At 39.5% G+C, this 18023-nt stretch overlaps 1 protein-coding gene across 2 annotated transcripts in view; it reads right to left on the bottom strand.

The window, feature by feature from the left end:
* MTHFD1 (methylenetetrahydrofolate dehydrogenase, cyclohydrolase and formyltetrahydrofolate synthetase 1) overlaps positions 1-16456 on the bottom strand; it is an 86616-nt gene extending 70160 nt beyond the window's left edge. Inside the window, exon 1 of one of the 2 annotated variants that reach the window (XM_043986144.1) lies at positions 16242-16456. In XM_043986144.1, coding sequence (XP_043842079.1) covers positions 16242-16282 — 41 coding nt within the window. In that variant the 5' untranslated portion in view covers positions 16283-16456. The remainder of the gene's footprint in view (positions 1-16241) is intronic. The other variant, XM_043986145.1, reaches the window with a different exon arrangement.
* Positions 16457-18023: the final 1567 nt, after the last annotated feature.

The raw sequence follows: 18023 nt of genomic DNA, 5'->3' as shown, positions 1-18023 counted from the left end.
TTTCACTAAATTTCCTCCTTCCCCTTTCCCCTATCCTCCAAAGTCATTCAATGCACAGGAGTTATTTGTACTTAAAAGTCTGGTAGAATTGACTTCTGATTGGTGTCCTTTTATGGGGCGATTCTCAATGGTTTGTCTGATTTCTCCTTCTAAGATTGGTCTTTTAAAGTTACCCACTTTTTGTTTTATTAGCTTCAGCATTTAGAGGCAGCTAGGTGGTACAGTAGATAAAAAGGTGGGTCTGGAGTCAGGAAGACCTAAGTTCAAATGTGGCCTCAGACACTAGATGTGTGACCATAGGCAAGTCACTTAATTGATTTGCCTCAGTTTCCTCAACTGTGAAGTAAGAACCTGTGAAATGTTGTGAGGACCAAATATGATTATAAAGCACTTAGCACAGTATAAAGTATAGTGCTATAAAAATGATTGTTTCTTTTCTTCCTCCTAATTTTAAATTTACATACATAATCATTCATGTATTTTAGATTCTTAAGAAAAGGGATCAACAGGAATGTGACCAAAGGTACATACTCTTCCAAAGAAGTGTACTAGATCCTAGAGCATGGGTGCCTACCCTCAGCTCTCAAATTTATGGGAAATCTTGCCCTTAAGGCCCTTGAGTTATGGTACATACTATGGTCTCTAGTATATAACCATCCATTGGTGACCTGGGACACAAGCTATTTCTTCTTTTGCCCTCTCCCCTTTGGTAAAACTTTCCATGAACTATGCCCAAAGGGCCACAGGGCTGTGCATACCCTTTGACCCAGTAATACCACTATTAGGTCTGTATCCTAAAAAGAGCCTAAAAAAGAGGAAAGGACCCATATGTACAAAAATATTTATAGCAGCTCTCTTGTGGTGGCAAAGAATTGGAAATCAAGGGGATGCCCATCAACTGGGGAATGGCTGAACAAGCTGTGGTATATGAATGTAATGGCGTACTACTGTGCTATAAGAAATGATGAGCAGACAGATTTCAGAAAAACCTGGAAAAACTTAAGTGGACTGATGCTGAGTAAAGTGAGAAGAACCAGGAGAACACTGTACACAGTAACAGCAACATTATGTGACAGACTTAGCTCTTCTCAGCAATACAATGATCCAAGACAATTCCAAACGACTCATGATGAAAAATGTTCTACACATCCAGAAAAAAGAACTGTAAAATCTGAATGCAGATTGAACCATACAATTTCTACCTTTTTTTTTTGAGGTTTTCCCCTTTTGTTCTGATTCTTCTTTTACAACATGATTAATGTGGAAATAGGTTTAATATGTTTGTACATATATAACCTATATCAGATTGCTTTGTCTTGGAGAGAGGGGAGGGAAGGAAGGGAGCAAGAAAAATTTGGAACTCAAAATCTTATAAAAACAAATGCTGAAAACTATCTTTACATGTAACTGGAAAAAAAATAAAATTTTTTATGACTTGCGGTTCATGGGAATTTTGACCATTTGTTTAGCAAAAGCTTATGATAAAAACTGACTTTCCCACTTCTTAAAACTGGTTACTTTCCATCCTGGCACTGAAGACCAATGCTTCTGTCCTCGAAAAGGACAAAACCCACTGAGACACTTGGATGAACATCTAGTGCAGAGGTTTTTAACCTGGGGTCCACAGATAGAGTTCATGAACTTGGATAGGGGAAAAAAAAAATTGTAACATTTCTTTCAATTATAAATGTAGGGAAAAAACATTCAGAGAAGGGGTCAGTATGCTTCACCAGACTGACAAAGAGATCCACAATGCAAAAAAAGGTTATCTATTAGGTAACTCCTATGAAAAGCCTCCATAAATCACCAAGAATCAAAAGAAACTGGTAAAGAAATGTCCTTTATAATAACCACAAAATGTGTTAGACATCTGGGAATTAATCACTGATAGTGGATAAGTGATGGTTGTCAAACTCTTTTATGGAATAATGTCATGTATCTCCCTTCTAAGGAGAAACTAATTCTGAGGTTAGTTACCTCACAACTGAACTAGCAGGGTGTAGATGCAGGATTGAAGATGTGGAGAACACTGTTTTTTGGATGCTATTCCTGCTACACAGTGTGTATGGTATTGTAGAAAGAACCTTGGATGCAGTCAGGACCTGGCTTCAAATACCACAGTTGATAGTAACCGTATAAACTTGAACAAGTCATGTGACCACCCTGGGCCTCATTTTCCTCATCTACAAAATGAGGAGGTGGGACAAGATGGCCTTTGAACTCCCTTCCAGAATTAAATCTATGATTCTAAGACCCTTGACTTCATCTGTCAGTTAATAATTCTGATATTATTTTTTTGTTTGTTTGTTTGTTTTTAATTTTTGCAGGGCAATTTGGGTTAAGTGACTTGCCCAGGGTCACCCAGCTAGTTAAGTGTCAAGTGTCTGAGGCTGGATTTGAACTCGGGTACTCCTGAATCCAAGGCCAGTGCTTTATCCACTACGCCACCTAGCTGCCCCCTGATATTATTTTAACAGTAAAGTATAAACTATTTTGTTCTTAAAATGCACTCAGAAGGCACTTACCTCAACTGGGCTCTCACTGCAGCTGGGCAATCCTATATATCTCCCCAACTGACTCACTCCCACTACATACAGCAGTTTTTCCAAACCTTTTCATTCTTCCTCATGGCTCCCCTCCTTACCCTCTCAGCTGAAAATCATGCTCATATTTTACCGAAAAAAATTGAGTCTTTCACCTCCTTCCCCCTCCCTCTCAGAAGATGACTTGCCACTTTCTCTTCCATCATCTCACATGGAAGGTGGGGCCCTTCTTGACAAGGCTAACTCTTCCACCCACAAAGGTCATCCTATTCCATCCAATCTTCTCCAGCAGATTGCCCTCCTCTTTAATTCCCACTCTCACATAATTTCAATCTCTCCCTCTCTACTGGCTGTTTTCCTGCTACCTACAGACATGCCCATGTCTCCTCCATTATCAAAACCCCTCACTCAATCCTTCCATTCCCGCTACTGTTCCATATCTCTCTTGCCATCTACGCAGGTGCCTCTCCTCCCTTTTCTCTCCCTTTCTAGTAAACTCTCTACAATCTGACCACTAACCTCATCATTCAACTGCAACTCTCTTTCCAAAGTTACCAATGATCCCTTAGTTGCCACATCCAATGGCCTTTTCTGAATCCTATCTTTCTTGACCTCTCTGTAATGTCTAGATTTTCGGGACACTATTCTTTCCTGATTTTCCTTCTACCTAATTGAGCCTTCTCTGTCTCTTTTGCTGGATCTTCATCCAGGTCACATCCTGGGTGTCCGACAAGGTTCTATCTTGGGCTCTCTTCTCTATTATTTCACTTGGTGAGCTCATCAACTCCCAAGCATTCAAGTATTATGTCCAAGCTGATGATTCTCAAATTGATTTATCCAATCCCAACTTCTCTATTACCTTCATCCTCTCATCTCCAAATGTCTATTAGACATCTCAAACTGTATGTCTTGTAGACATTTTGAATTCATTATGTCCAAAACTGAATTCATGACCTCCCAAACCCTGCATTATCCAAACTTCCTTATTGCTGTTAAGAGCAACACCACAGTCCCAGTCCCCCAGGCTCACAACTGAGGTATTATTCTTTATTCTTCATTATCTTTCACTGACCATATCCAATTTGATGCTAAGGCCTATTGATTTTACCTTCCTAACATCTCTCACATATGACCCTTTTCCTCCTCTGTCTCCACTGTGATACAGGCTCTCTTGAGACCTTCTGTGACTCGATTATTGCAACAGCCTGCTGGATGCTCTCCTTGTTTCAAGTCTCTAACCACTCCAATGCATCCTCCATTAAATGGACAAAGTGATTTTCCCAAAGCACAGGTCTTAGCATATCACTCAATAAACTCCAGTGGCTTGCTATGACCTCCAAGATCATTTGGCATCCAAAGACCATCATAAGCTAGTTCTCTCCTACCTTTCAAATCTTATACTTTCTTATTCTCTGATATAGTGACACTGGCTCCCTGGCTATTCCTTGAATAAGACACTGCCTCTCTTGCCTCCAGGCATTTTTCTCTTGACTATCCTCCATGCTTGAAATGTTTTCTCTCCTCATCTCTGCCTCCTGATTTCCTTAAAATCCAGTCTTCTGCAGGAAGCCTTTCCCAATGCCTCTGACTTCTAGGACCTTCTCTCAGTGGATTATTTCCCATTTGTCCTTATTTGTACACATTTGCATATCACTTCCCCCATTAAATCATGAGCTCCTCTAGGGCAGGGACAGTCTTGCCTTTCATTATATCCCTAGGACTTAGTACAGTGCCTGGAACATAGCAGGTACTGTGAGAATAATTATTAATAATCAATATTTTGGGGATATTCCGTACTCCCTCCCCACTTTTTTCTAAAGTCCTTTAGGTTGTTACTGAAAGACTTTACTGATAAGATTCAGCCTGCACCAAACCATATCTAGATTAAAACCATTGTGCTCTGATCAGCTTGGATGGGGTCTACAGTCTTTCTCTGATGTCTTTTTGACCAAGATTTGAGTGACCTAAGTCCATATCCCAAGCTTCATTTTAATATAACCCACCACCAATCATGTCAACCAATTGGATTTGATTGCTGTTGACCAATTAGATGTGATTGCTATGTGATGGGCCACCTAAAGTTAGAAGGGCATATAAGCTGTGACCCCACGGCCAAAAATCTCTTAAAAAAAACCCAAAAAACTCTAAGGTTTTTGGTCTGAGAGGGACAGCCATTAGCCATCCTTTTATTAATAACCTGCCAGCCTATTAATAAAATTATTAAATTACCCAGATAGTATGTCTCTCATGTTTTTAAATTGTCACAGTACTTAAGAAATGCTTATTGACTGACCTGGAACAGTTGCTCCCAAAGCATAGTGGTAATATTTAAGAGACACAGTATTAGAAGGTAGAGGGTGCAAGTTAAGGTGAAGGAATGTAGCTTCTTGGACTAAAAGCTAGGGTTGGTAAAGATAAAGAATTGGTGTCTTCAAGAGGGCAGGGCCTTTTTCCTTTTGTTTTTGTATTTCCAGGGCCTGGTAAAGAAGGTACATAATAAATACTTGTTGAATTATTCCAAGCATTTTGAATGGCTGTGAAAGAGCCCTTCAAACTTGAAAAAGGGGTCAAACTTATTCTGCTTAGCCCTAAAAGTAGGCACTAGGAGCAGTGGGCTAACTTGCAGAGGCAGATTTAAGACTAAGTAAGGAAAACCATCTCAACAATTAGTCTACTTTACCACTCATTACTCCTGGAGGGTTGCTCTTCCCTGAGATTGTGAGGCTGCTTTCTCTTGCTTCTTCCTTTCTAACCACTTTTTCTGGTTTAGACCATTGTCTAAAATAGGCCCCTGTGGGTATACCCTAAGACTATCCTAGGCCCTAATCTCTTCTCTCTCTACACTTTTACAGACTTCACCAGAGCACATCCTAATACAGATGACTCCCACACCTATATTTCATGTCTAAGTCTCTTTCTCCTGCTTCAGTCCCATAGTGCTGACTACTGGACATTCAAAGTGGATGTATATGTATGACCTATATCTGATTGCTTACCACCTCAAGGAGGAGTAGGGGAGGGAAGGATAAAAATTGGAACCTAAATGTATAATCTAATGTATTTTACTTTTACTTTACGCATTTAAGAATATTGTTTTGAGAAGGGGTCCATCAGACTACCAAAAATTCCCTCCCTCTCTCTCTCTCTCTCTCTCTCTCACACACACACACACACACACACACACACACACACACGGTCAAGAGCTTCTTCAGTTCAGCCAAACTCTTGTTATTCTCATACCCAGCATTCCAATTCCCATCTTTGTTCTTTTGCACTGGAAATGCTTTCCCTTCTCACCTCCATCTTTCAGAATACCTAGTTTCCTTCAAGGCTCAGTTCAAATACCACCTTCTACATGATTCCTTTCTTGAAACCCCCAGCTGCTAGTGCCTTCCCATCACACATCACCTTGTGTCTACTTTGTATCTACCTATGCATATACATGTTGCCTCTCCAGATTGTATTCAAGTTCCTTGAGGGCAAGAACTAGTATCACTTTTGTCCTTATATCCACAGTGCCTTGCACACAGCAGTTACTTAATAAATGTTTATTGACTGTTGATTGAGGAAGGATATTTTGGGAAATGAAGGTGATATAAAAATTAAAGAGCTGAAGACAGGGGGGAAAGGAATATTATGCCAAATGTACCCAATCACAGGTGCAAGACACTCCCTCTGTTGATCTTTAATTAAGTGCTCTATTTCCTTGTCTGGTTGCTCTGTGACTCATGAGTATATATATATATATATATATATATATACACACATATATATATCTTCCCAATATAAAATGGTATGCTACAACCTCTTTTATCTTTTTTGTTCATTCTGAATAAGGTATGTCCTTCCAAGGCCATATTCCAGTCATAAATCCCATCTTAACATATCTCAGTTATACCTATCGGGTCAGATTTGTCTCTCAGCATGGAGTTTCCTAGTTCACTCTATTACACATACTTTGTGCATCTGTACATCAGCATCTGAGGCTATGGGTTTTTGCTTCTAGCTCTCTTCTTGAGTATTGTCTTCCGTTAGTTACTGGTCCTCTTTCTGCTATTCTTCTTCCTATGCTATACCTGCTACTTTCGATGATATGAGACTTAGTAGACAGATTTAAGCAATTCTCTCTCTCCCCCTTCCATTTTCAGTTTAAAGATCTCTTCATCAGATTACCTGAGTTTAAGACAAATATTTTTATTGGCCCTGGTCAAGGGCACTACCTTCCTGTTGAAAAGCCTACCCAACCAGTGAGGCAATGGTTCAAAGTGTAAACAAGCACTTGTTTTTTTCCTATTCCAGTCAAATGAATCTTTGTCAACTGAAGTCTGACTTTCATAAACCTGGAATTTAGTTTTTCTCCATTTTCTGGCTAGTTTTGTTGGCCTGACTGCAAATGAACAGAACAGATTACATTTAGGTAAAGCTACAGATATAAGAACCATGTATAATTAACCATGCTTTTACTATTTTTTGTTTTCTCTGTGTCTCTAAAATGAATACTAATCTTTTTGCAAGTGGAAGCATACTCCTACTCCACTGTATCTGGATGTTAGGAATCTGGTAGATTCTCAAATGAAGGGCTTTAAAACTGAAATTCAAAGTAATTAGGGTCAGGTTATAAACAACTCACTTCAAATCTATGCCTCAAGACACTCCCATTTGTAAAAAGGTCATCAGAAGAAAATTAATACTCCTCTTTCTCTTGTTGAGGCTTATGGACAGAGCAATCAAGTTTGGTATCAGGAGGCATTCTTGTAGGTAATGAGTAATTTAGCAGCTCTGCTAATATAACAATGGTTAATCATCAGACCTGACAATTATCAGAAACCTTAGCCCCAAAGAAATTATAAGATATGAACACTTCTCTTTCACCCCTCCCCCCAGACACTAGGTCAAAATTCTCTTATGCCTGATAAAAAGAACAAAAGCAGAATAATTCAGAAACATAAAGCAGGCACTTCTCGTTTTGGGCCACACTGAAATTGAAAGTATAGTGAGTCACATTTTCCTTAATCAAAACAAAAAACCAACGAGCTTAAGAATACAAGCCATTTTAAACACTTTACATGAATATGAGTCTAAAATTGTAAAAAAAAATTAATACTTTACACAATCAGGGAAATTATGATGGGATCATTTATTTAGAGCTAGAAGTGTTCTTAAGCGGTCAGAGGGCAAAAGCAGCAACAAGGAATCCATAAGTGAATTACAGAGCTGGGATGGAGCACAGAGGTTATCTAGTCCAATGCTACCCAAAGCATAAATCCCATTCACAAAATATCCAACAAATGAAGCTTTCAACTTTCACCTGAAGGCTCCCAGTCCTGAGGAATTCACAACCTGGACATTCTATTTTTAGAACGTTCTAATTATTAGGAAAACTTCCCTCACATGGAGCTAAAACTTGGCTAGGTCTGGATAAGCAATTAAAGTAATTATGTTCTCAGCTAGGAATTATATAAAAACTTCTATTTTAAAAGTAGGACCGCAGATACCAATACAAATACACAATCAATTTTTATGAATTTGTTGCAAATTCTACCCCTTTCAAATCTATTTTGTATGCTGCCATGAGCTTTTCTGGGGAGAAAAACCCGATAGTAGTGGTAAATAACTTCAACATAATTTACATAATAGAGAAACTGAGAAGAAAAGCTACCCAAGTAAATAATATAACTTTGTGTAATCTCTCTTGATAAGTTAAAAAAAAAAACTTTCCATTAAAAATGCATAGAAACTTTCAAAACAGCAATTAAAATTTTCCATCCCAACATTACTAGTTTCTCACATTCTATGATTCAAGAACTCAATTCTCCTACCTGAAATGCAGTAAAGTTTCCTGTTTCTTTCTCAAAGGTATGCATGTCTACTTTGATTTCATAATATATTAAATTATTTCTAAAAGGTACAAAATGTTTGCTTTGAATTAATTATATATTAAATTGCAAAAGAAATTTTCAGAGCCAAACTATCTTCCTGATCATAAGAGTATATAACTTAGAAATTTCTTTTTCTTAATTTTAAAGAGAAGATATGGTAGAACTTTGTTTATAGTACAAACTGCCTTGATTATGTAGTGTCTACAGAGATAAGCTTTATACTTAGCATAATGAATGGAAAGACATTTGGGACCCTAAATCTTAGCTGTAACTCACTAATTTGCTAAGACTCCGTGAGTTTTAATTTAAATGAGCACCTTGCAATAGATAACCTCTAATATTCCTTTCCCAATCTAATACTCTTGTCCAGGAATCTTGTTCATTCTAACTTTGTCTCTGACGTTTGATTCCATAATACAATTCTGCCTGAAAATACTTTATCATAAAATATGATAAAACAGAAATACATATAAATACAAGCCACTGGCTGTAACACCACCTGGTGTTCAACGAGGTGCAAATATTATTTTCCTCCTATTATTAATCCATGTGGGGAATCATGTAGGCCTTTCATGACTGGTCAGCAATTCTGAAGACAGTAAACAGGGATCAACAGAGATATTTCCATTCTGCTTTCTTACCTGCTCATTTTGAGCAGGGAAGAAATTGAAAATATTGCCCAAAATGAAACTTGGGGAATTATCTGTGGATAATTAATTATTCATGAGGGGGAACAAAATATGATACAAAAAGTACTGGACTCAGTTCATGCCTAGTAGCTTTTATATTATCATTATTAAAAATATTGTTGGGGCAGCTAGGTGGCACAGTGGATAAAGCACCAGCCCTGGAGTCAGGAGGACCTGAGTTCAAATCCAGCCCCAGATACTTGACACTTACTAGCTGTGTGACTTTGGGCAAGTCACTTAACCCTCATTGCCCCCCCCCCCCCCAATACATTGTTGTTATTTGACTAACTAACCAGCTAGCTATGTTAGTTTGTCATGTAACTTCTCTGAGCCTGTTTCCTCATCTATAAAGAGACTAGATTACCGCTAAAGCAGGATTCTTAACCTTTTTTGTGTTACAGATGCCTTTGGTAGTATAATGAAGTTTATGGACCCCTTCTCAGATTAATGTTTCTTAAATATATAAAATGAAGTCATAATGTTACAAAGGAAACCAATTATATTGAAACAGTTATTAAAAAAAAAAAATTCAGACCCCAGGATAAGAAATTCTGCTCTCAAGGTTCCTCATAGGTCTTAATTTTAGAATTTTTGTTACGCCTATCTCAAACCAATTATTTCATGAACCAGAGCTATTCAGTAATATTTCAGAATTATGAGAGAAATCTAGACCATGACCTCACAGACTTTAGAAACATCAGATAATAGACTAAGTGTTGAACTTGAAGTCAATCTAAGACCTTAGTGTGAATCTCAGTTCTTTACTAGACAAAAATAAAAACCTCTCTAAGCCTCAATTTCCTTCACCTATAAAATGAAGATAATACTTCATAGGGTTATTTTAAGCAAATTGCTTTGTAAACTTTAAGGGCTATTAAGAACAAAAGCTAGTACTATTTATTGCTTTGGGTATTCCCAAGCAATTTCTCCTTCCTTTGAATTCCCAATTTCTTTGTTTATATCATTCTCAAGGCAAATAATATACTGCTTGTATTGTAATAACATATATGTATATATACATATATGTACACGTCTTTCTTCCTTGCTAGACTGTAAGTTCCCTAAGAAGAAATGCACCTTATTTATCTTTGTATCTCCCATTGCAATTACCACACTGGAAGTACTCAAATATTTATTGAATGTGTTCCTGAAAAAAATTAAACTTTTGAGATTAATACTCAGTGGGGGGCAGTTTATGTAAATCAAGGGAAGTGCTGAGATTGGGGAAACTATTCATGGAGAAATCTAACAAGAACTAAGACTGGAAAGGTAGCTAGAGTGAAACAGTCTCTGATGACCACTAACATAAATTTAATGACTTGTCCCATTTGTTTTTCATTCCACCCAATCTAAATTGTTGAAACCAGTTTCAAAAAGTCTTAGCTGGAAGGATCAGGATGGTGGTTAGAGATAGAGCAACATTAAAAAAAAAAAGGGGGGGGAGGCAGAGGAATTATTTAGAGGCACTAAATATTAATTTTGTGCTAAGGGAACCAGATTAAAATATAATTGGGAGATATTTCACAAATAGCAGAGGGAGGAACAGGGGTTTTTAAATGTTTGCCTTTGAATCCCTAGCACAAAGCCTGAGAAATAGCAAGCCTAAAAAATGTTTCGTGATTGACTGGGGTACTGATTTGGTAAAGAGGTATGAGAGGGGGCAGCTAGATGTCGCAGTGGATAAAGCATCGGCCCTGGCTGGATTCAGGAGATCCTGAGTTTAAATCCAGCCTCAGACACTTGACACTTACTAGCTGTGTAACCCTGGGCAAGTCACTTAACCCTCATTGACCCACTCAAAAAAAAAAAAGAGAGGTATTAGAAAAGTAATAAGAAAATAGCTTTTTGAGGGCAGTAGTTTTCAGGGAGGATACCCAGAGTGGGAGAGACATATTTGGCTGTTAGGTTTGGGATCTACTGCCTACAGAAAAAAGGGGATGCTAGAAGCCAGTGTAAGGTCTTAACATTCACAATTAGGTATAAATTTGGCTTGGGGGAGAAATGAGTGATTGCCTGCATCTGGCACTGAGGTTATGTGCCTTGCCAAGCAAGTGTATGCATGTCTGAGGTTGGACCGGTACCCAGGCTTCCTAACTCCAAGGAAAGTTCTCTAGCACTCGCATGCTGCTTCTTAAGATTCAGATAGCACCTTAAAGTTTACAAAGCATAGTCCTCATGCTGTTTCTGAGGGTGGGGAATGCAAGTATTATAATTCATATTTTACAGACTTAGAACTATCTTCTACAAGATGCCTTTCCCAAGCCCTTTAATACTAGCATGTTGCATCTATTGATTATCTCCAATTTATCCTGTATATATCTTTTTTGTTCTTGGATGTCTACATGTTATATCTCCCCCATTAGACTGAGCTTCTAGAGAGGTAAGGATGTCTTCCCTTTCAGTTTAGATGCTTAATAAATGTTTACTGACTGAATGACTTGCTGACAACGAGGCAGATTTAGGCTTCTTATGAAGGGGCTGCCTTTTCCCAGTCACAGGAAGTCTTCAAGCAAAGGCCTGATGATTCTCCACTTATGAGTTTGGCCTAGTTGGCCCCTGAAGTGACTTCCAATTCTGTGTATAGCTTAGCCAAACACAAATCCAAGAATTCTGACTCTAAGACTAGTGTTCTTTTCCCAAGTTCCTTTGGATTACCCTGTGGAAACTGCAACCAAAACAATTTATATGTGAATAAGAATGACTAGATATTTCTAAGGAAAGTTTTCCTTCCAGCTAGGAGGTAGGGGATAAGAACTCTATATTTAGGATCCAGAGCAAATTCAACACTTAAAATCATTTGGGGAAGACCTGTCCTTTTGTCTTACAGGGCAGACTGAAGGGACATCTTTTGTAAGCAAAAGGGTTCTCAAATCTAAGAGTTTCTCTTGGAGATTGCTTTCAACTCTGTTAACAGACACAATTCTCATTTTGGCTAAAGGGTAAATTACTAGTCATTATCATCTTTGCATTAACCCCAAGAAAACACAATAAACGGTACTTTTGCAGCCCTGGACTTGGTAGGAGTGCAGAGGTAGAATTATACAGCAGAACATACTGTTCCCTACTCCCAGAATACCAAATCATTACCATTTTTTCTTTTTTTCTTAGGATGATTAGAATGGGGTAACAGCTATTATATGAATGTGCCTAAAACACCTTGACAATGGTGCCTTCTCAAAAGATGCAGCTACAAAATGGTTCAGAACACTAATGCGTTGTTGGTGGAGCTGTGAACTGATCCAACCATTCTGGAGAGCAATTTGGAATTATGCCCAAAGGGCGATAAAGCTGTGCATACCCTTTGACCCAACAATACCACTTTGGGGTCTTTTGCCCAAAGAAATCATGGAAAGGGGAAAGGGACCCACATGTACAAAAATATTTATAGCTGCTCTTTACGGTGGCAAGGAATTGGAAGTTGAGGGGGTGCCCATCAATTGGGGAATGGCTGGACAAGTTGTGGTATATGAATACAATGGAATACTATTGTGCTGTAAGAAATGATGAGCAGGAGTTCAGAGAAACCTGGAGGGTCTTGCATGAGCTGATGATGAGCAGAACCAGAAGAACATTGTACACAGTATCATCAACACTGAGTGTTGATCTACTGTGATGGACTATATTCTTCTCACCAATGCAATGGTACAGAAGAGGATCTCCAAATCCAGGGGGAAAAAAAAACAACCTGTGGAGTATAGATGCTGAATGAATCATACTATTTCTTTTGTTTTTGGTGCTGATGTTTTTCTATTTTGAGGTTTTTCATCATTGTTGATTTTTCTCTTATAACATGACTAATGCAGAAATATGTTTAATGTTATTATATGTGTGTGTGTGTGTGTGTGTGTGTGTGTGTGTGTGTGTGTGTGTGTGTGTGTATAAATAAAACCTATATCAGATTACCTGCTGTCTAAGGGAGGGGGGAGGGAGAAAAATATGAAATTGGAAAGCTTGTATAAACAAAAGTTGAGAACTATCTTTACATGTAACGGGAAAAAAAATAAAATACTTTATTAATTTTTTTTAAAAAATGGTTCAGAAGATCCAGTTTTAGGTTTCAGTGCCTCCAGATTGTCAACCAGCTCCAGAAGGCTTCTAAGTGATAACCCAAATCACATTTAATTAGTTTTTAAAAAACAAAAACAAAAACAATGGGGGGGGGGCAGCTAGGTGGCGAAGTGGATGACGCACTGGCCCTGGATTTAGGAGGACCTGAATTCAAATCCTGCCTCAGACATTTGACACTAGCTGTGTGACCCTGGGCAAGTCACTTAACCCTCATTGCCCCCAAACAACAACAAACATAAAGTTCCAACTATAAGAGACTAAAAACTCCTAGAGGGAAGGGAGTGTTATATTATTTTGCATAGGCACTTAAGTGCTTAGTTGAGGTAGTTGGGAGGTAGTTGCTATTATTATCCCCATCTTACAAAGGAGAAAACTGAAGTGACTTGCCCAAGGTCACAGTTGATTAAATGTCTGAGCCCATATTTGAGCTCAGTTCTACCTGACTCCACACCTAGTACTGCCCACTGTGCCACCTAACTGTCTATATTGACAATAATCATAGGATCAAATATTTAGAGCCAGGGGAACCTTAGAGACCAAGACCATCTAATCTAATTTCTTCATTTTATATACTGAAGAGGAAATTGAGGCGCAGTGATACTAAATGACTTACCTGTCCAAATCACAAAAGTATCATTTAAAACTGAGTTGGAAGGAGTCTCAGAGACCTTACCAATTATTCATCTTAAAAAATAAATTTAAACCCCACCACCACCACCAACCCACATGTCTTTCAGTCATGTGGGTGCTTTCCTTCATGACAATGGAGACCAGTCAAAGGTCATTGTCACTGCTGCTATCCTTGAGAACTTCACTGAAGTTGGAGAATTGACAATACCCATTGGGCAACAGACAAAATCACATCTGAACAACAATCCTTTCTAAAACACACATGACCCTGCTTGAAAACCTCCAGAATGAGCCATTTGGAACTATGACCATAGAGCAATCAAACTGTGCATACCCTTTGACCCAGCAATACCACTACTAGGTCTGTAATCCAAAGACATCATAAAAAAGGGAAAAGGACCCACATGTACAAAAATATTTATAGCAGCTCTCTTTGTGGTGGCAAAGAATAATTGAATGGATGCCCATCAATTGGGGAATGGCTGGACAAGTTGTGGTATATGAATGTAATGGAATTCCATTGTGCTGTAAGAAATGAGGAGCAGGCAGATTTCAGAAAAATCTGGAATGACTTACATGAACTGATGCTGAATGAAGTGAGCAGAACCAGGAGAACATTATACACAGTAACAGCAACATTGTGCAATGATCAGCTATGATAGACTTAGCTTTTCTCAGAATTACAATGATCGGGGCAGCTAGATGGCGCAGTGGTTAAAGCACCGGCCCTGGACTCAGGAGTACCTGAGTTGAAATCCAGCCTCAGACACTTGACATTTACTAGCTGTGTGACCATGGGCAAGTCACTTAACCCCCGTTGCCTAAAAAAAAACAAAAACCAAAAAAAAACCCACCAACCAAACAAGAATTACAATGATCAAAGACAATTTTAAAAGACCCATGATGGAAAATGCTCTCTACATCCAAAGAAAGAACTATGGAGTCTGAATGTAGATCAAAAGCATACTATTTTCACTTTTTTCCTTTCTACTGTTTTTTCCCTCTTACTCTGATTTTTCTTTTACAACATAACTAAAGTGTAAATATGTTCAATATGAGTACAACATGAGACTGCAGTCTTAGGGAGGGAGAAGGGAAGGTAGAAAAATTTGGAATGCAAAATCTTACAAAAACGAATGTTGAAAGCTATCTTTACATGTAATTGTGAAAAAATAAAATACTATGAGGAGAAAAACGGGGAAATTTAAAATTTTTTTTACAAAAACCTCTAGAATGAAGAAATAATCCACTACTTTCAGCCAAAATCTGGCGCCAAAGACTTACTAGTGAGCCACTTAGCCTCGGTTTCCTCACCTGTAAAATGAAGACAATAGTATACAAGAGGAAAGAAAATAATAGTCCCTGCTCTCAAGTCTCTTGAAGACATCAATTCTTCAGCTACCCGATATGTCCCCTCCCCTGACCAAGTTTTTAGTCCAAGAAACTGGAATTTCTTCACCCTAACTGGTTACCTCTAATACTATCCGTTTTACATTTCTCTCTACTTCTCTAAATCTCAAGTCTGGTTTGGGAGCACCCATGCCATCTATCAGTTCCATTCTTAGTGCACTAAGAATAGCTTTTGACAGACTTTGCTACTTTAGTTGTATTAGTTATTAAGTGGCAGACAAGGTTAAGGGTCACAGAAACAGGATTCTAAAAGAACATATCGCCTTTACCCACAATTCCAATTTCACATCTACAATGATACATTAAAGCACTCCCCTACTATTCCAATCCTTGGGGAATTGTAGGTTAAACAACTCTGTGTAAAGGAAATAAAAGGCATGATCCTACAAGAAGTTTCTGACAATCACATGTCCACCAAGTGTACTTGTGGGCCGTGGTAGGTTTTGTCGATTTTCCAATTCCAGTGAGGCTGTCAAGGACAGCAACAATGAAAATGACCATTGACCTGTCTTCAGTACTAGAAATAGTTAAGAGGAGAAAATCGCGGGCGGGGGGGGGGGGGGGGAGGGCCTTAAACAAGTGGTAAGTTTCCCTGGATTCCAGGGGGGGCTATACCGGAATACTGCCCGGATTCCAGAGAGTTCCGACATAGGAGTAGTTCCTGGGGAATAAATGTGCAATCTGACGATCCTCTTATCTTGAGAGGAAATTTTATTAAAGGACAGAACAACTCTTGTCCCAGGCCGCCGAGGGGGTGCCCCGCTACCTGGGGGGGGATGGGAGGCAGGCAGGTCCTATAGGGAAACCTTGCCATGAACTTGAGCCCTCCTCTAGGACCCAGGACCACTCTGGAAACAAGTGCATCTCCCATCATGTTCCTACGGAGCCCTCTGCTCAACCCTGGACAACTGTGCTTCCTTTTCTCCCCTCTCTCAGTGCAACATCCAAAGAGGCGAGAGAGTGTGGGCCCCCCAGTCCCGCAGCCCAATCCTGCCCCCAAGTTGGAAGGACTAGTGGCTTACGCGGAGACCACCTTCCCGTTGAGGATTTCAGCTGGCGCCATAGTCCTTCTCTGCTCACAGCCCTCTTCACGTATCACTGTCCTCCAGAAGCAAGACACCCTGGAGCGGCGCAGGACTAAGCGACCCCACGTGCTGGCTTAGCAGCAGGCTAAACAACCACTACGCAGGCGCTGGATCCAGGAGTGCTCGCGCGCGCGGTAAATCCAGAGCAGGAGTGGGGAGGGGATGTTAGGGGCGGGGAGAAAGAAGACAAGAAAGAGGAAACCTCTAGTAATTGGCTGGATGGAGAATGGGTTTCGGAACGCGTCAAGATAGCGGGAGGAGGAGGGAAAAGGACTCCGGGCGCCAATGTGTGTTTAAGCCCGCCCTCGATTCTAGCCAATCAGGGGTCGGAGGAGAGGAGGGGCGGTGAAGGAAAGACGGGGTGGGAACAGTTTCCCTTGGAGGGGGGGGGGGTGCGTGTGTTCTGCGTACATCCGTACATCCGGGGGCAGAGGATGAGCGGTCTGGCCCTTTGGGACTCACTACGCCGACTCTTGGCTAACCTTCCTCCAGCTGGCGGCGACGCTCGACTACGGTAGCTCAGAGGGGACGAATACGAACATTGCCCTTTCGCTCCCCAATCTGGCTTTCAGAAGCAACGTTGTCATAACAACATCGTGAACAACATCGTGGCCTTTGCCTCTGGTTTCCGTGAAAATGCTTTCACCTTGACCGGGAGGGTGTTGCAATGGGCGGTATCATGCGCCTCCTAATTGACTCGAAGATATGTTCAGAACCGTGGCAGGTCTTTTCCTATGTGTCGCTAGTAAAGGAATAATGCTAGATTTTCGCTCTCTCAAAAAATTATAATAAAATAAAACAAGTACATTGATTCTGCAAACTGTAAGACTAGAAGCTAGGTCTACATTTCTTCTGGTTACCTGGATAACTGCTGGGCTTAAGCAAATCAAAATATCCATTTTCACAGTATATCATTTAAACTTCACAATAACCCAGTGAACTAGGTTTTATTAGCCCCATTTTACACATGAAGAAACAGATTAATCGAGGTTAGATAACCTTCAGGGTTGCACAGCTAATAAGATTTGAATGCAAGATATGAACACAGGTCTTCCTGATTCCAAGTGCAGTTTTCTATCCACTATACCACCTATTAATATTAAAATCTATATAATCTAAATGACATGGGAGCTAAGTATTGGGGAAAAAAGGTAAACTGAAATTCAAAAAACCATAGACAGTAAGACACAAAATCATAGAATTTCAGATTTGTTAAGGACCTTAGAGACAATCTGATCCAACCATACATGAACAAGAGTCCCTTCTACAACATATCCCACAAATGCTCATTCCAGCTCTTACCAGTGTCTCATACACAGTGAACACAATGTATGCTTGAAGATAGGTAATATGTCATACATGCACACATGCATTCATCATACCAAATCTCTTCTATTTCCTAAACATGCCCAGATAAAATACTATCTGTATGACTTTTCTGAGATGATTTCCTTGGTTATAAGGTCCCAAGTGTTCTTTTATCTAGTTTAAACATCCACAGGTCTTTCAACTAGTCTTCACAAGCCATGGTCTTGAATCTCTTCACTATCTTGTTTGACTTCTTTTGGATAAGGCCTAGCTTATCAACATCCTTCCTAAAATGTGACACCCAGAATTAACATAGTACTTCAGCTCTGAGCTGACCAGGGCAGAGTGTAGTCAGCACTACCAGTTCCTTAATCCAGGATATTATGTGTCTTTAAATTCAGCCTAAGATTT

This window comes from Dromiciops gliroides, chromosome 2, assembly GCF_019393635.1.
Source record: "Dromiciops gliroides isolate mDroGli1 chromosome 2, mDroGli1.pri, whole genome shotgun sequence".
Classification (NCBI taxonomy): domain Eukaryota; kingdom Metazoa; phylum Chordata; class Mammalia; order Microbiotheria; family Microbiotheriidae; genus Dromiciops; species Dromiciops gliroides.
Note: the sequence above shows the minus strand (reverse complement) of the source record. Positions and strands in the feature narration are given on the sequence as shown.